Raw genomic sequence first — 24,524 nt, 5'->3', positions numbered from 1 at the left:
TGCATTTCTCTCAGAGTCCTATAACAAAACATACCTTACCTCACCTCAGAGGTCAAAGCCATAACTGCTTCTGCTATTTTGCCTTTACTCCTTCAAAGCTCAAAGTAAGCTCCATCCCACTTCTCTGAGTTCATATCTCTTATTCTCTTTTGCTCTCTGGTAAAATTAGGTTTGGAGTCTGATGTCTTAGTAACTCCCTAAGGACTGTTCCTTTGCGCTCTCTCTCTACTGGTAAACCTAAAACTAACCACCTACTCCTGTGGAAGAAGCCTCTATTTTCTTTTTATCTTTCTCCCAAAGACCCATTTTCCATGAATTCCACAATAAAAACATTATGTGGAGCATGAGTCATTAGCTTTCTCCAAATGCTCTACCACATCTTGTCTTTATCAATTGCCTTCTTCACTAGTCTGGGAGCAGATAGGCCCTTAACAGCATTTTGTACAGCTATAAAAGCAGTTTAACAAGTACTTGCCATCTTCTCCTTCAGTTCCAAATTTTCAGTTCTGAGAAAAGCAGATTCTTTTTTGGCATCCAAGGCTATGGTTTCACTATCTAAGAGGGATTTATTCAGCTGCTGAATTTCCTCAATTAGCTTATCAGAATCTCCCTGAAAAAGACATAAATACTCAAAGAAATCAAAAAATATATAGCCATAATAAAGCAAATGTGTTCATTATAATGTGGTTAAAATGTAAATACAGGCTCAGAAAACTTGGTCAGCTTACTGTTAAAGGAACAGTAGCAGGCCTGTTTGAGAGATGGGATATAGAGCAGCATCTCCCATAGCTTTACTTCACCAGAGTACTGCTGTATGATAATGCAGTAATTAGCATTTTAAGCTTTGTAAAAAAGTTTTTCCCAAAATCTGTAGGGAAACAGATTTCAATTACACCATGGTTATACCTAAATTTAACCCACCTCCAACAAAACCGAAACTATCTCTCAACCCAGCAGAAAACTCAAATTTACCACTGAAAAAGATGTGTCTTTTTTTTCTGCTCCTGCTTTCTGTAATTCTTCCACACGATTCTGTAGTATCTTTATTTTGTTCTCTTTCTCTTTCAGCTGTTCCAATTTGGAGTTTATTTCTGCCTAAAAGTTGGAGAAGAGAGGGAGAAGGAAGATTCTAGTGCCCAGTTGGGTTTTTCAGGCAAGAATTTAACAAAAACCTGCTTTGTACATAGCAAGTGTTCATGGGTTTTAGACATACCCTCCTTATAGCTGATAAGACTAACCAGAGCCCAATGACGTCTAGGTTGTCCTACAGATATAGTATTTCAAGACAAACAAACCAAACACATTTCATACAAGTCTTATTGCATGTAAATTCATGGACAGGCTCACCTCAAGTTCCTCATTGTACACTTCAGCATTTGAAACTAGATTCTTTAAGTTGGTAATTTCATGCATTAGTTGTATCTGTGGAGCAAATTGAAGCAAAATTGCAGAGGATGTTAGAAAGCACCCACACCAGTAGTTTTAGTTGCCAACACCACGAAAATAAGCAAGTCTATCTTGTGTTTTCTATTAGTGGGCAAACCATATATACACACACATATCTATTTAAACAGCTACAAAGCAGGTTGCTACATATTCTTTCAAAGGGATAGATGAGATGCAAAGCTCTGTTTTAGCTTCCCAATAATTAGAAAGGATTCAAGTACAATTCAATCTGCAACAGCTCGAGAAGCAAGAGCAATGTGATCAAAGTAATTAATGCAGAAGTTGTACAGATACAACACTTCATATTCTAGTCATGTTAAGCAGCTTTTTATGACGCAGTGCAGATATTTATGATTTAATCTATTCACTAACGAGAATGAGAAGGTGCCAAAACTGAGGTAAAGCAAGCCATGAACACACTCAGTGGCATCCTCTGCAAGGAAGCACAAGTAGACTAGATAGAAAAGCACTTCTAAAATTGAAGAACTCTTTTCTTTTGGGCTTTGTTAGAAAAGCTTGACAATAAGCACTCATCTACAAGTACTTCTGTATAGTCACAAGCACAGGTAAGGAGCAAATCCAATCTGTAATTTTAAGATCAGTGAAAAGCTTTAAAACAAGCACTCTCCTGTGAGTATTGCTATATAGTTAGGAGTATAGCAAGAAGAACACCCAATCTGTAATCTTAAAATCAGAGGACGGTTGTAGAAGATACGGTACAATACTACTGTCAGAAGACATTTAATGTCATTATTAGAATAATATTTGAGTTTACCTTTATATATCTGTGGTGATTTAAATTGATGGATATTATCTAGTGTAGAAGTATATGACCTTTCCGCATTGCTGTAATTAATCTGCTACATGGGTATCAACAAATGCTTACATTTTATGGACTGTCTTCAGATACGCATCTGAAAGCACTAATCACTCAAAAAGAAATTCTTGTAATAGAAGCTACCTGAGAACATTGCATTTGTTATTAGATACAGTTTTCCCTGCAAAGTTTTTGTGTAACTGAGGATTTTTTAAGTGTTGGCTGATAAGGAAAATAGCACAGTTAGTCTAGTATACAAAGGGTCTTCTAAAAAGAATCTTAAATACAAGCTAAATCATAATCTATTATGGACCCATTTTATTTAAGGTCCATAAATCTTTGTAGGGAACACAATGGAAATGAGAAGTGCTCTTGTTAAATTGTAACCTGAAACAACAATGCAAAAGGATGTAACTTCAGCTTCAACCTTAGTTTCACGGTCAGAGGATATTAAAAACAGACTAGCATGTACAAGCAATCTGCAGAGAAGATACCAGGAACGAAACGGAATAATACATCCATGTCTCAATACCTCAAGTTGTTGGGTTCGAGGTTTTGGTTTTTGGGGGTTTTTTGTTGTTTGGTTGTTTTTTTGCACTGTGACTTGTTTCACAGTCTAGCCCTAATAATACATATTTTAGGTTACAGAATCAAAGCATAAAACATTTGGACAAACAAGGTACATCTCCACTAACAGCACAAGGAGGTGAAGAGAACTGAAAGTCAGCATTTCCTATATCATAAGTTATCCAGTAGGTAGGTTTACCTTTTCTGACGTCCTGGCACAAAATACAATGTTTCCATTTTCCACAGACATTACTATTCACACTATTATTTTAAAATATTTTATTACTAAGTTAAATAATATGTTAAGAGTTAGTGCTCGCATAGCTCTGGCTTTTGGTAATCCATTGAACTATATTGGATTGTAAACCAAGATGTTTTGCACAAGAAATATGTGAAATACAGTTTAGCAACCATACTTTAGCTTCAAAACAGTACTAAAATGTTTTGTGCAGCAAAACAACTGTCTCTTGCTGAAATCTAGAGTGAAATTCAGATTGTGCATATATAAAAAGAATATATGGATGCATACACACACACACACAAATATATGTTTAACCAGACTTTAGAATGCAACTCTCCAAGAATTTAAGTCTGAATTTTATACTCCGAGTAAATCCAATTGAAATCCTGGGTTCATTCATTCTGTTGCTGAACGTAGCTTATAACGCCATCTGTTTGTGAATCAACATCCAAGTATATGTACACTGATTAAACTCCAGAAAACACCTGAGCATAGAGAATTCTTATTTCTGTATTTATTTCAATACACCTTACCTCATGATCTTTTTGTGTTTGTTTTTCCAGTGCTTCAAATTCATCCATTTCTATTTTTTCCTTCAGTTTCTCCTTCATTTCATTTATTTCTAATTTCAACTGCTCATTTTCCAATACTAGGTTATTAAAGTTAGCTTGCAGGACATTGACCTCATTTACAGCAATATCCTGAAGAAGGAGCACAGGAAAATTTAGAAGTTGTTGTTGGAATATCAGTCTTATTTCTAGAAAATACGGAGCAGACTCACCTTTTCTAGTGCTAACGCTTCACAGAGTTGCACAGATTCTTCAAAGTCTCTCTGAGTCTAGAAAAAGAATCGCTCTAGTTAGCTGATCTACAAGATCAAGCAAGTTTAGTATTACATTCATTACTGCTTGTCTTTTCATGGCTAGTCCTGTTTAAATGAAAACGCTTATGGATCATTCACCACGAAACCATAGGATCATAGAACCATCCCACAACTTCACAGAGATGACCAAGAGACTTACTTTCTAAGCAGTTATAATAATTCTTCAGACATACAGAATAATGTCGGTGTTCTACAGAAGAGTAAGGCTGATCTTAGTAAGAAGCATGTAATTTATATGCACTGTATCAGACAACCAAAACAGATTATGGTGTTACCCAATTCATGTTAGGTCCAGCAGTCCATTCTACATCCAAAATTTGATCAGGAACCATCAGACATTGGTTGTCATGTTCAGAATTCTCTAAGACAGCTGAAAAGAAAGATTTATTAAAAAATACAGAGTAGCAGTACATTTTAAACTAGACATCAAGAATTACGTTCTTATCAAAGAATTTTATCATTTTCCACAATCATTCAATGGCAAAGATGTAGCACACTGAGTAGAATGTCTGAATCTCATGATTTTCTCTTATGAAAGGGAGCAACACTGAAGCCCAGTCCCTACGTTTATGCTGACCACCTTATTGCAAGTTAATGAATACTAAACCAAATCCAGAATATATACTTAATTACAAACTAGGAAAAGCGTTTAAGTGTCAAGGAAAGAACCACTCCACAGTATCCTGCAAGATTTAAAGAAAAAAAAGCGCACCCCCCCCACACACAGAAGAAAACCCCCGACAACCCACACACAAGCAAAAAAAGCTTGACAGTATAGGTAATAAGATGCAATTCAGCAACAATACTGTCTAATTATTCTCATCTTCAGTTCAACTTTCTTTGTCCCTCACTCCTCTAATAAGTTGTTGAATTTCTCTGTATCTCAATGTGATCTTTGAGTAAGGACTTCTATATTCTTGTTGAGGATTTTGGAATTTCACACACAACCCCTTTCCCCCCGCTCCTCCTTTTTGCGGGGAGAACACAGTTTGGATGGACAGTCTGTGTTAAAGAATAACTGACTACTTTTACAAAAAAATGGGGGGTTGGGGTAGGCCGCGTGGCAGAAATATTTGTAGACCCTGCCTTTTACCTCACAGCTCTTACCTTTGGTTTTAGCAAATTAAAAGCTCAATATCTGGGGCAGGGGGCATAACAATTTCCTTGAAAGGTGTGTACAGGGACATTTGGTTTTGTTGGGTTGTGGGTGGTGTGGGGTTTTTTTGTTGTTTGTTTTTTGTTTGTTTGTTTGTTTTTTAATTTGTGTTATCAGAGTCTTAACTTATTCCCTTTGGGAAACTAAGTAATGCTTGCAAAGTTATCCAACAGGAATTTGCTACACGTTATTTCACCTGAGACAGTGAGGCTCATGCTCCCACTTTTTAAATAAAATGAACCTTATTTCCAGCACAAGAACTACCAGTATTATTGTGCTAAAACCACCTCCCTCCCAGGCAGCATTCTTTGCTGGCAGACATATGTAATTTCCTTATGGGCTACAGGTAACTCTTTCAAAACTGGGTTTATGGAACATAATTTGAGTAGTATAGTGCCAATTAAATGCAGTTTTCATATTGTTAAATTAATTTGCTTTTTAACTTAGATTTATTTAGAAGGGATTATTTCTCATTTCAAAGCTGCTTTGCAGAGTTTCCTTATTTTTTCCTGAAGATACTTACAATCCTCCATGTCTGGTAGTGCCGACAGAGACATTTTCATTTTTTTTGTTTCAGTCAGCATTGGTTTTTCAAAGTCTTCAAAATAGCTCACATTTGCCTGGTTTATTTTACCAGGAGCCCAAGTAACTCTTCTTCTTCTCTTGGCCTTTAAAAAAAAAAAATATTTACAGGAAAAAGCAATACAACCAAAGCATTAAGTAGAGAGTAGATGTTGCATTAGGCTAGCTTTATAACAGTAGCAGCAGCTAACTAGACAGTGTTTGAAAGCAAAAGTCTCTGCAGTCTGTTCATTGCAAGGCAACATTGAATTGATATTCACTCAGAAGTTATTTTAAAAGTTACCCCTTTAAAAATAAGAAAGATTATGTGAAAATTGCCTATTGAACTTATTCTTCATTGTCAATATAACCCTACGTATTTAATATTACCTTTTGCAAAGTATTTCAGAGTTAACAAATAAGATCTAGAACAGGTGCTTACTTTAGCATTCTGTTTTGAGGAAAAGGAGGCAGAAGTCACTAGCATCTCAGTTAAGTTTCGTATCCTGTCTTCCTGTACTTTTTGAAGAGAATTTTTTTCTTCCAACAGCTGGGCCAATTGGTCTTTTTCCATTGCATGAATTTGAGTCTTTGAAGACACCTTCCATAAAAAGAAGATTAATAAACCTGATGTTTTAAGAGCACAAACTACTCCTACAGAAGATAGACAATTACTAATATTTAAAAACAACTACACACATATATTCTTTTAAGTCTGGAATAGATGTCTTTAATCTTTAACAATGAAACTGACAATTTAGTCTACAATTTACCTGCAGACTTAGTATTCAAAGGGGTCAAAAATCCCCAAAACAATACAGCCTCAGATTTTCCTAAGGACAAAAAAGAGCATTCTTTCAAGTCTAACATAGTTTTAAGATGACCTTCCCATGACACCAGAAGCCTGAAGCTCTTTGAGAACTAGTATTCAACTGTCAAATAACAGCAAGCTACTCTAAGGCATGTAGTCTTTTAAAATTTGAAGTACTGAAAAATTATTCTATTGTAAAGCAACTGCATTACTGCATTTTGACAACTTAATCATAAGCTTACAATACTTCATAGTAATTCGAAGTTCACATGGGATTTTCCAACAAACTCTTCTGTACTTAATTAAGTACTTTCTTCACTACCTTACCTCAGAAGATAGCAAACACGCTTCTAGGTGCAAGTTTATACTGCAAATGAAGTATCTTTAAACATAAGAGGTCAGTTATTTTTCCTTAAACTTTTATTATGACTATTGTATTTGATGATTTAATTAATCAAAACAGTATATTCAGAATTGTGATTTTCCTGTGCTTTATCTTTTATGATCCATGTTCTAACAAGACTTGCAAGATTGCTCCTCAACTCCATAGATTTTTGGAGAAAGATGAACACATGAGAGATTACACTGTTTGGTGGGAAGTTACTATTGTTCATTTTCTAAACGTATCTTATGCCTATACAGGACATAAGTTTTGCCAGGGATCTTACGCGGTTGCAACTTCTTGCAACTCAAACTGAAGTTAAACATCGGTAAGTGCGAAAAATACGAATTAAGTTGGAATCTTTAATTGCTGCGTAAGAAGAAGTTATTGAATGACAGTTAATTATTCCTTCTGATCTGCGGCAATATAAAAGTGTGCTATAAGGCATGGCAAATTTCTATTTCTTAAATACATTAACCTACAGAAAGCAAGCAATTCAGTTAGTTGATCTCATTCAGTGTTAGCTTTCACACAGATATGCTGACTATTATCAGTTGTTCTAAACTTCACATCACCTTTTCAATTTCTATTCTCTCAATAGAAATGACAGATATCACTTCAAGTGGTTTTAAACCGTTTTTTAAACCCTGCCAAATTTAACTAGTTTGGGTTTAAAACAGAATGTTTCCAAATAGCTATCAGTACTAAGGATAGATTAATTTTAATAAGTTTATTACATACTTCCTCCAGTTGCTTTTTCAAATCCAGAATTTCTTTGCGATATCTCTTCAGGAGGGCATCATCATCAAGTACTTCATTGACTTTCGGAGTATTCTTCATTCTTTTGGCTGTATTAGCAAACTGGAAGAATGGGCAATAGTTACAGAACAAATATATCAAAAGACTTATTCTGTCTCATACTTCCCCAACAGAATTAAAGGCACAGTTTATTCGATAAAGAGCAAGAGATAATAAAGGACACAAATATTTGCATTTGCTTACTTTTCATGTATTCTAAGCTTTGAAAAGGTAAGTTTTCTTTGCTTGATATTAATACCTAAAAAGCAAAGCCTAACATTCAAGCAAAAATATACCAAGTTATTTTTTTATTTAATAAAAAGCTCAAGAGACAACCAAAATGGAAGACAAACCTACCTAAAGAATACAGTTCATGAATAGTTCAATTAGCCTCCTTTCCTGCAGGACCTGTCTAACATCTTGTGCTAGCAAAGACTTGTAGCTCTAACTGTGTTTGGAAAAGCCAAATGAGAAAACAGAGGTTATCTACTGCCTGCAAGGTGAGAGAAGGAGCTTCATTCCAACTGCCAGAAAGCTCTAGTTAGACAACCTAGTACAATCATAGAATCATTGAGATTGGAAGAGACCCTTAAGATCATCGAGTCCAACCGTTAACCTATCACTGCCAAGTCCACCACTAAACCATGTCCCTAAGCACCATGTCTACCTGTCTTTTAAATACCTCCAGGGATGGAGACTCAACCACTTCCCTGGGCAGCCTGTTCCAATGCCTGACTACCCTTTCGGTGAAGAAGTTTTTCCTAATATCCAACCTAAACTTCCCCTGGTGCAGCTTGAGGCCGTTTCCTCTCGTCCTAGATGAGGACTGGGAAAAGATGCTGTGTACGAAACAAATATTTCAAGTTCCAAGTCCACAGAGGACCTTTAGAAGATTCAAGTGACTACAGATCCAGCAGATCACATTTTCCACTCCTCCAACTTGTCTACAATGAAGCCCTGAGTCAGAATAATATTGAAAACAGGTGAGAAGTTTTACCTGAAGAGTACTGAGTGTTTCATCAAAAGAAACAGGAGTAATTGTACAAATAATAACCGTCTTAGCATTTCCTCCAAGGGAGTTCTGCAGAATTCGAGTCAGCTTGCTGTCTCTGTAATTTATAAAGCTGATGAAAAAGAGGGAAGAAAAAACAAGAAGAAAGAATTAATATTTTTGTATAGAAAAAACACAGTAAATATCTTTTCTCAAGGTAATACTTTATTTGAAATAGTTACCTACATAAAATAGGATTATATATAAAGGATTTTAATTTCTTAGTTTATTAGTGACTTCTCTTAAAACAAGTATACAAACACAAGTGCTTACCCAGAAGGGTCATCACAAAGTTTTTTGATAACTTGACCCAGAATGAACAAGCTCCGGTTTATATTGCAGCCTTCTTTCAGTCGGACACCTAGGTATCACACAGTAGTTTTCTTTATTATTTATTTTTTTAAATTTAAAACAACATTAAGATACATTTTCAACCTCTCAAGCTTTTGTGCTATGTTATGTTGAGAGGGATTATCCAGAAGGTAAATCTCAAGTGCCACAATGCACTATGACCCATCAGCAGCCGGTATCAAATCCTTTATAATAGCTGAAATGCATCAAAATGAGATATTGATCTATCACAAATAAACATTAATAATCTTTACAGAGTAAATAGCTGGGGCCATAAGAACTTCAATTTTGTTTCCTGTTTTGCAAATGCCCATATTTACGTAAGTATACCAAACCAACCTTAGATACAACTTTCGAGTTAGTTACTCCTCGTAAGAGAGAATCTTAACTTGTGTTCCTCTCAGATCACTTTTTTTACGATAAAGGCATTTTTGTGCAGCTTCATGCTGTCATTGTTAACAATCAAGCTTCCTCTTAGCTAAAGAGTGAGCCCTCTATTCACTCTTCACCTTTATATACGAGTCCCTATACGCTTCTAATGACCTCTTTACTACAAGTGAGTCTACTGATTCATCTCCATTCTATTAGTTCAGTGCATGACTGCTGTTGGACCTGCTATTCTAGAAAAGCCACATTACTACCCTAACTAATTGCACTTTACAGCATTTTCTGTATTTTCCTGAGTAGATCCTGCCCTACCAATAGGAAAAGAGATTATTTATAAACAATAAGTAGCACAATAGCACATAAGTAAAATAATTTCCTTTCTATCATAGTCTCTCATAAGAGTTAATGAACAGAAGTGGTCATCAGAAGAGCCTCATTTACCACTCACCTTCAGATCCTGTTTGACTAGCTCTTTCACTGCCTGCCAGATCTACCAAGTTCTGCAAATTCATTAAATATTTCACAGGTTAGTTCTAAGACAATTTAATTTTAGATCATCTTAATTCTAAATCTCTGCTAAGAATTTCATAAAGTTACACTTAGAAAAAAGCAAGAAGCCTGTCATTATTGGAAGTAATCCATAGCTACTACACACATACCAACCAATACTTTCAAGGTACATAAGGACATGCAATAAGTTTGTACAAACTCTATTAATACCACCCTGAACAGTATGTCAAACTTGCAGTGCAATTCCCCCTACCCTCAGTAACAAAAAGATAAACATGGTTTCTCAATACAGAAGGGTTAGCTTCCTTCAAGCCGTAGGAAGCTTCATAGAATCACAGATCATCTGGTCCAGTCTTTCATGGGAAAGAGAGCCCAGATGAGATTATCTGGCACCCTGTTTTGAGTCAGCTGTATGTCTCTCCTTGCCTGTCATTGTAGGGATAAGGAAAGGAAGAAATTAAATACCAGAGGAAAAGCCTCACTCAATCTGGTTCAAAGTCAACTAGAACTTTCTAGCATCCCATAATGACTTGCCTGAGCAAGTAGCCCTCGCTTTAATTGGTTCCTGTTTCAGAAGGGTAAAATCCTGTACTAACTCCACCAAGCAGCAACAGACCAAAAAGCCCAAAAAGCCTCTATCTCCCCCTGGTTAGTAGAGGTTACTATAAAGTCAGTTGGAACAGAGAGACACGGCGAAGGGTGGTGTAAGAAGAATAGAACCCATAAGCTATGGTGAGGAAAAAAAAAGCGGGCAGTAGTTTGCTCAGATACTGCATGAGTAGTGTTTACATTCAGATCCCAGGGCTTTTTCACATGAAGCCAGAACAGAAATCTTTCAACAATGCAATTGACTTAATGCTATTCCCAGTTCTGAATGAGAGTGCTTATGCAGATTTTAGCAAGCTCGAATGCTTTCATATTGATTTCATTCCTCCAGTTGATTTGGATTCTTTTCTGAGAATCAAGGGAAAACTGTATATAGGAGGATTCAGAAACCAAAACACTCCCCTAGAGACCAGCACTGTGTTCCCCCCAGCTTAGGACATTTCATATACTAGTAATCCACTAAAGAGATGATAAGCAGGGTTACTTTTGAAAAAAATGAATCTTCTGGCAATTGCAGCTGTAGGCCACATGTTCTTTTAACAACTAAATTTGAGGATAAGAGAAGCCTTAAGGTTACCCACTTCAGAAGTTACTTCACTGGGCTTGTCAGGAACTGTGTGTAGGGGTCAGGAACTTGTCTATAGGGGAAGCTGTGTTTAACAAAATGCAAGAGCACTCTGCCAATAGTCTCTTACACCCCTGGGAAGGGTATAACACCCCCCAATCCAGCATGAATTGTCTAGGAACTATTCCCATGTCAGAATTCCCTTTGGTGGAAAGATATCCTCTAGATAACACCCCAGGAGTCTCCCTCTATACAGATGATCAGAAACATGATTTCTGCTTAAGAAATGTCTGATGGAAGTTAACAACAAAGCATACTTGTAATGTCATTATAAAGTAACATTCTTCTCTCAAACAAGTGGTAACAGTAAATTCTCTACTTAAATGCCTATTTAATAACTTCTTGGAGTACAGCTTACCAAGTGAGATACCATCACTGCTCCATCACAGTTTGCATTTGCAGGGTCACTTCGTTCTCTGCTTTCAATGATCTAGAAGAAGAGGGTGCAATAAGGTTTTGTCATTTCAAAAATAATAAAAACCCTCCTAATAATGGAACAGTTTTTACCATTCTGAAGATAGTGTGAGAACGGCTGCTGTGTTCATTCATTTTTGTTTCTCCATAATGGCGATTTTCTGTCAAAAAGCAATATTAGAATACTTCTGCTTATATTCTGATAAACTGGCGATAACAGACAAAAAGTACAATTTTAAAACTATCCGAAAAACATTGATTTCTGAACGTAATCTCAAAGAGATACCCCATGATTCTAGATATATCCAATTCATCAATGCTTTTTGAAGATAGCAGCTAACATTGGCTAAACAACTTACTTTCTCCTTTTCTGATCCATTCCATAACTTGTTCTGGGGCAACCACCACCTCTTCAATCAGATCTTCTACATACGTATTCCTCTTAAGAACAAAAACAGTAATAAATTTCACCGAACTCTAAAGCTCACTTCAATACATTAAGTTAACATTACCAGCAATTATTATGGTATTTATTCCAGTTTGATTCATTCTTAAAAGGAAACAACAACAGTTGAATGTCTTCTTACTCTGAACACAAGGAATGGGGAAAGTTTAGACCTTTATCAGAACTATAGCCTAAAGGCACAGGAATCAAAAAACAACAGAGATCTAGAAGGTTTCCTAAAAATAAAACTAGTAAGAGAAATATCCTTCTGGACATTTTCTGAGGGAATCCAGGAGTATATTTCTTAGTACATGTTATAAGGCCATAATCATACAACTGACAAGTCTCCCTTCTTCCCAAGTTCCAAAAGCACTGATCATTTAGGGTGTTGAAAAAACAAAAAAAAAAACAATCAACCAACCAAAAACAACAAAACCAAAAAACCAACAAACCACCAATTTTTAAATAAAATATACTATCCTGGAAAACTTAAGGAATTAAGTCTACATTTACAAACATTTATAAAGATAAACCAGCAACAGCAAGCCCAACTTCACTACTGTTATTCTAGTACATCAAGTGTCCATCTGGTAATTCTGAAGATAACCATTACACAATTTGACACAGAAAAGTTTTCAACTAGATGCCTCTGAAGGCTGCTTTTTTTTTTTTTTTTTAACTACTTCTTTTACTCCAAGCAGATACAATACTTAAACTATATAACATCCACTTACATTAACATCCTCACGAATTCCCAGAGGCTTCTTTTTCCTGATATCACAAAGCAAATCTGTAATGGTTTCATTGTAGATTTCCATGTAAGAAACCCTTAGCAAGAATTCTCTATCTGGAATCTAATGTTCAAAGAAAGAGGAAAAAAAAAAAACCAACAGACTAGTCAATGAACACCTTTTAATGCAAGTATTCTAAATTCAAGGGTATATGTTTGGATATTGTTCCACATATTTCTTTCCCCCCATCCTCTTTGCACATTAGCATCTACCAATACAGAATCATTTTTCTTCTCTCCCACCTCTTTCTAGCTGCATTAATGGTATATCACTTTTAGTAGGTTATAGAATTAAGATAACTGCCCTACAGAAGTGTAATAACCACACTTAAATGCCCTTTCCATATCTAATTTCCTCTTGCTTAGGCTCTTTCCTCTCTGCGTACCTAGTCTACTCTCCCTGCTTGCTTAGATTTACCTTGCTGCTGCTTCTCATGCCTCCCTGGTAGAGAATACTGGGGTGAGGAAAGGCTGCACAATGGACTCAAGGACTACAGCACCATGGAAAGTTTTCTTGGCTTTAATTACTTTTATAGACCCCCTAATGTACTCTGCACCTCCTCAAAGGAGCAGCAATCACTTCACATAACTGATAACAATTACCTGAAATCCTCAAGGCAGAAGCAAATGCTCTGCAGATGATGTTTTGGAAATCACTGTTTTAACTTACACCTTCTCCTTACTTCCTATTAGCACTGAGCAGTTAGCCTACGACTCTTTTGAAAGCCTGAAATAAGTAAATTTAGTGTCATATTCTTCCCACTAAAAAGTCTTTAACACTGTTAATTTTTTAAAGTTTTAAAATAGCAGAATAAAGAACACGAAGCTTCACATTACCTTATCTAACATGCTAACGAGTATCTTTATATTTGTAACCAAGGGTTAGTATATTTGCAAGTTTAACAACCCCCCCAGTTTTGTTCTGATTTGATTCTAACTAATAGAGTCCCTTTTTTTTTTTTTAAACCACTCATCTTTGCAAGACTAGCAAAGCAACAGCAACATATGGTTGAATATAAATTCATTTCCTTTATAAGCTTCTTGGTACTAAAATTAATTTTTCTGTAACAACGACAAATATCACTAGTCCTTTCAGTCACTTGACTTTAATGGAATTGCTCACCTCACAAATAATTTTGAAAACATGTTGAATTGCCTTAGGGATAATGCCCACAGAATCTTCGTTTCCCATCATTGTGTACGTCTTCCCTGAAGCAGTCTGTCCATAAGCAAAAATTGTGCCTAGAAAGATGGTTAAATATTACTAATTACTTATGAAACACATTACAAACAGGTTTTACACACAGTTTTAAAACTTACCATTATAACCTTGCACAGCTGACTGTATAATTGGAACAGCTACACCTTCATATAACTGCTGAGTGTTGTCACTTGAGTGAAAGACACGATCTTAAAAAAAAAAAAAAAGCAAGCATGTAAATCCACTCTATTATAAGTAAAAAACAAGCTGTCATCTTACTCAGTATTGCTGACTTCAAATCCAATAAATGGGCATCAGATTGTTTGTAGGATAATTCAAACATAAAATGTAATTGCGACACTACTAATACAGACTTTCTTTTTTTTTTTAAAAGAAATATTAAACCCAGAACCAAGAAAGATACGATGAACAGACAAGTCAAAAAAAACTAAGAATGATGAACACAGTTAAATAGTCATCCTATTTGATCCTAAAAACAGTTATGGCTAATTTATCCATGAGGATTGTAAGCCTGACAGGACAGGCTACTTGTTAAATTCCTAGCTTAGAGCATGCTTTTATTGAATCTATAATTTGGGAAAAATATTTGTAGTGACTACATTCATATTTACAAGTAGAGTAGATCAGTAGGAAGAGACTCAAAGTGAGGCAGTTAGTTATGAGGATCTAACATCCACACTAGGCACTTCTCAGTTTTGGGTTTGGGTTCCCCCACCCTCTTTACCCTAAATGCTCTGGACTAGCCCTAGTCTAGTCCCTTTGTAACTGGAATTCATATGAAAAGAATCCAGCTTGTGTTCCAAAACCACTCTACAGCATGAAGCAGAGCAGAGAAAGCAACGTCCATCAGGAAGCTGACTTCAAAAGCAGATTCCCGGTACTGACTAAAACCAAAATCCTGTGTGCACCAACGGCACTCCTTCAAAATTATGAAGTTGGAAAAAAAGTTCAGGATCAAAAAGTTAAGGTTACTGATGTTAGCATACATTCAAGCAGTACAGTAACAAAGCTCCATATAAGCATCAAAATACAGTAATCGCTTTCATATTCTTACCATAACTGAATACTTTTGTACCATTCACTTCGGAAATGGTATTATTTTCGCTTTTCCAGTGGAGTGACACTTTATCTTCTAGAGCATTTTCTCTAGAAGAAGAGATATTCCGTTAACTTTATTAGTTCAGGACTCTGCTCCTATAACGCCGGTGTACCCATTACCGTGAGCACCTCTCCCCCAGGCCCTCGCCAGCCCCGTTTGTTCCGGCTCTCTCCCTCCTCCACAGGGACGGACACCGCATTTACGCCCCGGCCTCCCCCTTTTCGTAGGGCGGTAGCGGCGCTCCCGGGGGCCCAGCGGAAGGTGAGAGGGGGCACAGCAACACCCAGGGAAGCCGAGGGACTGCAGCCTCCCCTCAGGCCGGGGGCTGGGGCGCGGCCCTGCCGCCCGGACGGAGCCTCACCTGGCGATGAGCGGCCGCACACGCACGCAGACCGTCACGGCTCCCTCCTCCGCCATCCCCGCGACCGTTGGGCACGCGCCGCCCGTGACAGGGGAGCCGCTCACTCCTTGCTCGCCCGCCCGCACCCAGGCGAGCAGCGCAGCGACCCAACCGCCACCGGCGTTTGAACTTCTCCCGAGGACGCTTCCTATTGGCCCGCGCAGGGCAGACGCCACGGCGGAGCGTACCACTCGCCAAGGCCTGGCCGGGGGGGAACAGGCAACGCGTCGTGAGCGATAGATGGCTGAGCAGCCCCTGCGCTCCCCGCGACACCCCCCTGCCTGTCGAGAGTCCCGCGATGGTGGCGGCCAGGGCTGCGGCGCCGTGCGAGCGGCGCCTCGCCGCGGGGACGCAGCGCTCGGCCGGTAACTTAGGAAGCTGCCTGCTGAATTTAAATAGTATGCTGTCACACATAAAAGTGACGTTGTTATGTAATTACGTTTATTTTTTTTTTTCGGTTTAAGTAAAATTTCTATAGGCATTGAAGTGCGGGTTAGAAAAAGGACAAGAACGTTTGGTGGACGGTGGTTAAGTCAGTTCAAAGCAGAATTATTTTAGGAAGCACAAGCAGACGATGTTTGCCTGCTCTTCTGAAAAGAGGCGGCTTTACCGCGCTGCCCTCCAGTGGAAGCAGTGCGGGCTTCACGCCAGCGCGGGTGGGCTTGGGGGGCGGGGAAGGAGGGAAAGGCGGCTGCGGAGGGGAGCCTACAGACATCAAAAAAGGCGGCACGCTCCACCTGCATTTGTTTTCAGGTCAACTACTTAATGACTAATCTATGAAAAGACTAATCATATTTAAACTTTTAAACTAAAAATATTTCCTCCCCCGTATTTTAATCATCATCCTCCTCTTCATCGTCCTCAACAACGTCTTCCTCATCTTCCTCTTCCTCAGCTGCAGCTAAGGCTTCTTCCCTCGCAGCCTTGAAAGCCAGTTCCTCTTCCAGAGTGGGGTCTCTTGTCTCAGTGATTTCTGGCCCGCTGGGGTATTCTGCTTGCACTGGCAGAGGCAGCGCGGGAGTGTGGTTCTCTGGGCTGTATTTGTGACCCCAGCCGAAGTAGATGTTATCAAATTTCCTGAGAAAGAAAAGTGAAAGATCACGCATTCTCCCCCCAGCAAAACATCAGCGGAGATATTGTCAGGCTTCCTTACTCTGCTGTGCAAAAAGTCGCTGTGGTGCAGATACCTTATAACGGAAGTATTTAAAAGACAGTACCATGTGTAGTGGAAACGAATGAACATTAGAACCGCAGAATGTAAAAAGTACCACAGACTCAAGAATATAAGTTTTAAATCAAGGACTGTGCCCAAATACTAACTGAACATTTACATCCATTAACTTTATACTAGCCTTTCCAATGATTATTAATTTTCAGTCTTAAATACACATTTACTGTGGCTGTGCACATTTAAGTGCCCTTCTCTATCAGTCTCTGGAATAGTTAGAATTCAGTCAATGAGTTAATAATAAAGCAACTTTGACTTCATTAGACAGGTGTTCAGCATATACGGTCTGTGTTGTCACCACGTCAACTAGCTACTCACTTGCCAGATGCAAAGGCATATGCTCCGGGCCATCGGTTAGACTGGAGAACTGCAAGGGCGTATTGCGGGATCAGGTTTGTAGAAGGCTGAGCTGTCCAAGCAGGGATGTTTTGAATTCCTGGAGACAGCCAAACACACACAGTTTATGAATAAATTGACAATAAATTGAGCCTATGAATAAATTGACAATAAATTGAAAATAAATTGAGCCTCTACAAAATATTTAAGACTGAGCTACAAGACTTTCACAGAATTCAAGCAATGGTTATAATAAGTTGCATGTTAGAAGAGCCAGAAGTCAGAAACAATAAATGTAGGCGTCATATTCAAACAGGTGGTTTGGATGTACGGGTAGGTAGCACAGGAATGATAATAGAGCCACGTACAGAAAAGATCACGCTCCTGAAATTCAGTAGTACTCACTGCTGTTTCTTTGGTCAAGGACTGTTTATCACTTATGGATAAATTATACAGTTATATTTCACCTTGATCAAAGAATGGAGAGTAGGAAAATAATTTGCTATTGATGTAATCTAATATTCAGGTTCCCATATTCCCATGATTTGCTGCAGTAATATGCTACAGGATCTAAATTCTTATTTGTATATCTATGCATGTATGTACGTATATATGTTTATTTATTTACAGGTGCACATACACTTTTTTTGTCTAAAAAGATGATGGAAAAATAGCTGAATGTATTTCATGTAGTGAGCTGTCTTGAACTTGCAGCAGCCTGACAAGTCTGAGGTATTTTTCCCTTTGTTCTCAACAAGATTGTTCACTAGTAAACCCAATTATTTCAGTTTTAATGTCAATACTGTTAACCATTTTGCTTTTGATCCATTTTGTAAAAGAAATTGTTTACCCTACAGGGCAAACTATATTGCTCCATGAAGCATCAGAGACCTATAACTTCAAATTTTACTACCTAAATGCCAACATTCCTAGTGGCTCTCTATCAAAAACTTCATATTCCTTCATCTTCAGAATACCTTCATCTTCAGAGAGTGGAGTGAGAAGAGGAGGTCCTATTTCTTGCTGTACTTCATCTGGCTCCTCTGCTTTCTCCTCCTCCTCCTCCTCCTCCTCTTCTTCTTCTTCTTCTTCTGATTTTTGAAAAGGATTAAGCCAAACACAGCGACCCTATAATTGATATGGAAAAATAATAAATACATGTAACAATCACTGAAAGGCAAGCCAGTTAAAACAATTGGCTCAGGCACACACACACACACAGTTAAGGGAGGGGGGAAGAAAAGAAAAATATATATTCCATAATTGGTATATTGTTGGCAGAATATTGTATGCTCTTGGCAGAGTGCTTCCTATATCACTCATTCCTCCCTCATCCCTGCTTACTATTTCAGAATAACCTTATACCTCTGTCATCAGCTTTTTGTTATTTTGTATTCTTCAGTTCCTTGCTAGTTTGGTTTACGTCCTCGCTATATTACCAGTTACTGCAAACTAAGAGGCTTAACTTACAGACTTTGCCCCTTCCTTTTAAAGTCTGCCTTGTTATTTAGCTACCAGTCAGAGGAACATAACAAAATGTTCTTCAGATTCTAATGCATATAGATTTTATTTTTACAACTATTGTTTTGCTGGTCATAATTTTAAACCTTATTTCCTACCATTTGCTGTTATTTTACACTAGCATTCTTGAACTGGTGGACTGGCCAGCAAGTCATCCAGCAATGATCATCAAATTAGTAATACCTCTTTCCAGCACTAGCTTGATACCACAAGCTTTTAAGCTTTTTCATTTGCATGTTTCACAGCAGAAAGTAAGCAACAAAAAACAAACCAGAAGAAAACATCAAATAAGTTCCATGTAGCATACAGTCATAAGCTATCTGCATTTTAGCATCCTACCCAAGAAATTTAGAGAATTTAAAACATTTTTGTCAAGTAAGGACTTCAAAAGAGAAAACCTAATATAGAAGGTTACCAGAAATTATTGGTATCTATCAAGGGCTAACTCCATACCGTTATCTAAAGACAGGTTTCAATCTCAAGAACACACCATTGAAAAAAGTACTAAACCTAGGAGGTTCCTAAATATATATATATACATAATATATAAAAATATGTTATATGTAGATATGCGCAACGTATATATTATATACTATATCAAATATATTTTCTGTAGAAAAATATTTCAGTCCAGTACTATTTCCGGTGAATGGTTCAAATGTGCAGGTGAGAAGTTTCATTTACGTTCTGAAACCCTATGAGTACTCCAGCGTGAATGGTATCCGAGGTCGACGTGAGCTATGCCAGAACATACCTGGTTTAGAATACTCTGTCCATGGTGTACCCATGTGGCGAGAGAATCCACCATTTCGGCCACAGAAAGGGGCTGAAAATCGGGGTTTTCTTCATATGTATCTCTTCCTCCTCCCTCCTCCTCCTCTTCCTCTCCTTCGTCCTCTGCAAACTGGTAAAATCCAATAGGAGAGATCTGGGTTCCTGCTGAGATCCGAGCTATCTGTGCACGCAGGTAATTGGCCTCATTTCCAGGGAAAGGAGGAAAGCTCACAACAGGAGCATCCAGCCTACCAGTGAAGAACTTCTTGATTTTCCTGGCACAGACAATCTGGGCTGGCGTCACTGGAGGCAACTTCACCCAGGGTTTGCCTGGCTCATTACAGACAAAGTAGACATATTTATTAGCCCCAGTCCCATTTTCTTCTTTCGGGATGACAGGTGGGGGTTTATATGTGGATTTTGGTGGTTCATCTTCTTTTTCTTTCTTCTCATCTTCGTCTTCGCCCTCACCCATCCCTTTCCCTTTTTCCTCAGTAACTTCTTCCTCTTCTGTTTCCTCCTCCTCTTCCCCCTCATGGTACCATACTTCAGCTATAATATAGTTCATCTCCAGGCCCAAAATTTTGCCCCAGAAGCGACAGGTCTGGATTGGCTGAACACTAACTAGTTTTTTAAGGGCAAGGAATATGTGATAGGATTCATCTTTGCTCAAGCCAATTCCAGCCTGTTCAAAATAAAAGGCTGTTTCCATCACATTAGGTAGAGGGGTCTCTCCCTAGGAAAGAAGATCCGGAGTTAGAGCTGAAGACTGGTATGATTATCTATTTGAAAAATTAAACATGTTAAACTGAAAGTTATACTTCACTTTCCTACAATGCCACTCATTGTCTCAAAGTGCTTTGCAGCTATTCATCCACTACATCTTCCATTATCATTTAGAAAAATTAAAAATACCATTTTAAGGGAAAGAAGAGAACACAGATGATCTGCAGCTTTTAGAATACAGGATTTCAAAGTTCAAACTCACTTTTAATTATTGCAAAATAAGGAAAGTCAGAATTCTTACATGGGATCTACAAAGGACTTCAGTGCTAGGGCATGTCAGCTATGTAAGAGGCCTTGATGCCCGCAAACTATGTCACTGTGTTTCCTTGTGTTTGTGGCAGACACATTTGAGGAAAATATAATACATATTTTATATATTTAGACACCAGACCAGCAATATTTCTTGGGAGTGAATGTTGTTCTTTTGAACACCTTGGCATAAAGCTCCCTGCATTTTTTTAAAATACTGTCCCCTGCTCTTACTGAAGTCCATAATAAGACTCCAGGTGGCTTCAGTGGAAGCAGAAATAGGCCAATAATGAAGATTTCATTAAGTATTGCTGTTTGCTTTATCACCCTTCTTTCATTTCATGGGGGTAGGCGATTATATCAGACAAAGATACTAGAAGTTGTATACAGCAGGGTAGGGAATTTGGAAAAAGTAGTATTAGTTTCGTATGGAACTTCTTTGGCCCTTACAGGTTTCTTATATCAAAGCAAGACAGACAGGAGTATGAAAAATTCAAAATTCCTTTCTGAAATACCCTACTTTTTTCCATTTTTACCATCATATACTGGTACTCTAAAATAAGTAATAGGCTATGGAAAAGATGAAAGACTATCTCTTCTGTTGTTAGTATTTGTATTCTGCAATGGCAATTCATTTGAATATATACTGGTAAATTCATATGAAAATCAACATCTTGTTGATTAGTTTCCCTTGGTTATTATAAGAATTCTCTTATTTTTTGATTGGGTGCAAATGCTTCTGCACATAAGCAACTGAATGCTGAAAATCCCCTGTTTTAAGAAATGGCTTTTCAATTCTAGTAGTTCTTTGTTATAACCACTTTTAGATAAGAAAAGAAATTTGGATGCAGTATTCCATGTTGAACTGCCATATGGGAGATATTGTAAACATTACTTTCTGTTCATCATCTCTAGAACATCTGTGATTTTAAAGGCTCAGGATATTAGATTTGCTACAGAAAAAAATCCCAACTAAGTAACCAGATGGGTTTTCTTCTTCACAACTAGACATGGGACTGACTCAACTATGAAGAGAGCACATGATACTGTGGCTACAATTATTTATACAATCGTGAGAGTTAATACTACAAGGGAGATCAGAAATTCCTCCCTACCTCCTTTCCCTTCCCGCCATCCTCCCACCCATTCCCTGGTATATATGCTATCTATTTTTCTCTGATAATAACTCACTATCTCTTCTTCTAGTTCTTCATTTCCTTCTCCATTTGCCTTGAGGAACAAAGCTTTACGCTTTTCTGCAGCTTCAAATGTTGGAAGAATCTCATGTTCATCTCGAAGAGTGTCCATTTTTTTCTGAAACTGAGCCCACTTCACATCCTTGCTGATATTCTCAATTATGTCTACTGCATTTGTGGGCCGTTCATCCAGGATCTTTGTTAGCATATTAGCAAGATGATCATATCTGTCATATAAATGTAAATATTATTGGTCTACTATACAAAAGTTTTAGAATATTATGTTCTTAATATCAGAAGCAGAAGCTAATCACCTGGAGCTTTGGAGAAATCATTGGAATAGTTAGATGAAAGGGGATCATGGAGCATTATGGGAAAATTAGACTTGCAACTAGCCTGATGATAATATACTTAGGAGTAGTCCTATATTCCATTTTTGGTATATACTGCACCTGCCTCAGGAGCTGAAGCTGAATTTAAACTTGCTCTTAATCAAATTGATTTCCCTTTGAACTCTATAAATTCCCTTAGGAATTTTGATTCTGAAAGATGTTGGACACACACAAATATCACATAGCGATGAACTATTGCATTTATAACATATTCTCCCATTCTATGTATACCTCCCTGGTATCCCTCCCTTTCTTAACATAACCCTTTGCCCTTTTACTAACACTACTTTTCTCTCCACTCACGCTTCCTACCCCTTTCAGTTGTGTCCCTTTTTCAGACTTACAAGTTCAGGCCAGATGTCGTGCTGCTCTTCAGTAAATAGGCTTTTGCATTCTGAATTGCCAGCATTCGGGATTTGGGATCGGGTATCTGATCATCATATGGACTGTATCCTGGCTGATAGAGACCATAACCTGGTTCATGTGGCTGATAGGGGTCATGCCCATGTTCATAGGCTTGGTAGGGATCTTGTCCTACTGCAGATGTCTGAAAGGCACTTTTTGGTTCTTGTGTTTGGTAAGGGTCTAATCCTAGTTCATGGGACTGATACATGCTTTGTCTTGCCTCCTGTGCCTGATGAGAGTCTTGTCCCAGCGCCTGTCTCTGGTTGATGTTTAGTTCTGGCAGCTGTGGCTTGTAAGAGGCTTGTTCTGCTGCCCGTGGATGGTAGAGGTGTTGAATTGGGGTCTGTGATTGATACAGGGCTTGTCCTGGTGCCTGAGCCTGGCTGACGCTTCCTCTTTGGTCTTGTGCTTGGTAAGGGTCTTGCTCGGGCGCGCGTGGCTGATAAATGCTCTTTCTCAGTCCTTGTGGCCGATCAGACCCTTGCCTTACCCCCTGGTATTCATAGGAAGCTGGTCCCGATTCCGGCCGCTGAGGGTCTCGTTCAGGCTCAAAGCCCTCCAGAGGCGGCTGCCCGGGGCCCCGCTGGGGCGGGCGGGAAGTGTACGGCCCGGGCCGGTCGGGGCTGTGTCCGGGCCCCAGGTGCTCCCTGAGGCCTCGCTCCTGCCCTTCCCGCGGGACAGCCTGGGGGTGCGAGCCCGGCCGGCGGCACCGAGCCGCCCCTCAGCCGCCGTCGGCTCCGCTCGTCGCGCAGCAACGGCTGCCGCCCGCGGGGCGGAGCGTCGCCGAGGTAAACCGGCCGCCGTCGCTCGGGCCGCCCGGCGGGGCGGTGCCGGAAGGGGTGGGCCCGAGGCGGGTTTTCTGTCGGGGCTCGGCTCTGCCGCCCCGTTTCTCCCCGCGCTCGGGAAGGGGGAGCGGCTTGTCCCGGCGCGCTGACGGCGCCCGCTGCAGCCGGAGCCCTTGGGGGAGCGGCGGCAGCGCGGGGCTGGGGGAGGCCGTTGAAACCGTTGGAGGCGCCGCGCGCGCGCGCGGGGGAGCCGTTCGGTGGCGGGGTGGCCGCTGGGGCTGCCGCTCCCGCTGCGCCCGGGTGCCCGCCGTCGCCCGCTGTTAGGCGGCGGGCAGGGCGGCGTCCCGTTTGCGTCGCCGCACGCTGAGGGACAGGAGGTGGCCGGGAGGGCGACCTGATTCCTGAGGGGGCCGCCGTTCCCGACGGCCTTCCTCAGCGCCGGGCGGGACGCGCAGCGGCGCCCTGAGGGGGCTGTCGCTGTGGGCAGGCCCCGGGGGAACCGCCTTCAGGGGGCCGGGGCGCTCCTGCTGGGCTGGCTTCCCTCGGCCCAACAGCCCTGGTGCGTTTACTAGCCAGGCAGCAAGCTGCCCGAGCTGTTACTTCCTTTTCTAGAGGGATTTTCAAGCCCTGCTTCTCTTCTTTCATCATGACCCACAAACCATGAAGTGCTGTTAGTACTCTGTCTCGAACGTTTGGGGTACAAGAATCTTTCAGGTGTCTGCTGAGAGCAAAAGAATGGCTCTTTAAAAGCTTAATTTTGATTCAAAAAGAAATAAGTGACATTCATTTGCCTTCGTTGCTTTCATTGTGTACAGTAGAAAATGCAGTTTAATCTTTTGCATTTTGGTGGTGCCATAAGGCACAAAGTTTTTTCTTTTAGGAGGAGAAAAAGATTGTGAAATCTGATAATTACTTTAAAAAATCGTATTCACAGGTCCAAGGAAAAAAAGCAGATGTAAATTAAGTTGGAATGAAGGTGTTCTGGTAGGAAACAGTTCTGTCATGTGATGCTATCAGTGTTAAGGAGACAGCTGGCCATAATGTGAGTAACTTCTGTTTGCAACAATATTCAAACACTAAAATGTGAAGGACAAATGTCACATTACAGAGAAAGAACCTGCTAACTTCTATTAATTTAGTTACTTGAGATTTGTTTCACAGAAATACAGTAGCGCAGCACTGTATGCTTTTGTAATCCCGTCAGGTATTATGCGCTGCAGTGCTATCTACTTGAACAGATATTTGAAGTTATGTTAATATCCAGAGCCTTCATCATGTGTGTAAAATTTG

The 24,524-nt window shown here is 39.4% G+C and overlaps 2 protein-coding genes across 2 annotated transcripts in view; both read right to left on the bottom strand.

Moving 5' to 3' along the window:
- CENPE (centromere protein E) overlaps positions 1–15,579 on the bottom strand; it is a gene marked incomplete at both ends in the record, with an annotated part of 37,714 nt that extends 22,135 nt beyond the window's left edge. Inside the window, 20 exons of the mRNA XM_082314965.1 lie at positions 476–610; positions 973–1,095; positions 1,348–1,422; positions 3,605–3,772; positions 3,853–3,909; positions 4,230–4,324; positions 5,634–5,778; positions 6,114–6,272; positions 7,606–7,725; positions 8,660–8,786; positions 8,987–9,074; positions 9,900–9,951; positions 11,551–11,622; positions 11,700–11,767; positions 11,966–12,047; positions 12,786–12,905; positions 13,965–14,083; positions 14,162–14,251; positions 15,118–15,209; positions 15,524–15,579. Of these exons, the coding sequence (XP_082171091.1) occupies positions 476–610; positions 973–1,095; positions 1,348–1,422; positions 3,605–3,772; positions 3,853–3,909; positions 4,230–4,324; positions 5,634–5,778; positions 6,114–6,272; positions 7,606–7,725; positions 8,660–8,786; positions 8,987–9,074; positions 9,900–9,951; positions 11,551–11,622; positions 11,700–11,767; positions 11,966–12,047; positions 12,786–12,905; positions 13,965–14,083; positions 14,162–14,251; positions 15,118–15,209; positions 15,524–15,579 (2,043 nt within the window). The remainder of the gene's footprint in view (positions 1–475; positions 611–972; positions 1,096–1,347; positions 1,423–3,604; positions 3,773–3,852; positions 3,910–4,229; positions 4,325–5,633; positions 5,779–6,113; positions 6,273–7,605; positions 7,726–8,659; positions 8,787–8,986; positions 9,075–9,899; positions 9,952–11,550; positions 11,623–11,699; positions 11,768–11,965; positions 12,048–12,785; positions 12,906–13,964; positions 14,084–14,161; positions 14,252–15,117; positions 15,210–15,523) is intronic.
- An 814-nt stretch (positions 15,580–16,393) lies between these two features.
- Positions 16,394–22,745, bottom strand: LOC309591989 (radial spoke head protein 4 homolog A-like). The gene is made up of 6 exons (XM_082315012.1): positions 22,389–22,745; positions 21,648–21,879; positions 19,402–20,157; positions 18,104–18,254; positions 17,109–17,226; positions 16,394–16,639 (listed from the first exon to the last, which is right to left on the bottom strand). The coding sequence occupies exons 1-6, from the start codon at positions 22,655–22,657 to the stop codon at positions 16,396–16,398; spliced, it is 1,770 nt and encodes a 589-aa protein (XP_082171138.1). The 5' UTR covers positions 22,658–22,745; the 3' UTR covers positions 16,394–16,395.
- Positions 22,746–24,524: the final 1,779 nt, after the last annotated feature.

This window comes from Platalea leucorodia, assembly GCF_965183815.1.
Source record: "Platalea leucorodia genome assembly, chromosome: 6".
NCBI classification, from domain to species: Eukaryota; Metazoa; Chordata; class Aves; order Pelecaniformes; family Threskiornithidae; genus Platalea; species Platalea leucorodia.
This window is presented reverse-complemented; position numbering and strand designations above follow the sequence as displayed.

What these genes read in the sequence shown, in the direction of transcription:
- LOC309591989 (XM_082315012.1), bottom strand. Translation starts at nt 22,657, where the DNA reads ATGTATCAGTCCCATGAACTAGGATTAGACCCTTACCAAACACAAGAA. An exon ending in ACGACATCTGGCCTGAACTT is followed by an intron (nt 21,880 to 22,388) that starts GTAAGTCTGAAA and finishes TTTATATGACAG; the next exon opens with ATATGATCATCTTGCTAATA. An exon ending in TATGCCTTTGCATCTGGCAA is followed by an intron (nt 16,640 to 17,108) that starts GTGAGTAGCTAG and finishes TTTCTTTCTCAG; the next exon opens with GAAATTTGATAACATCTACT.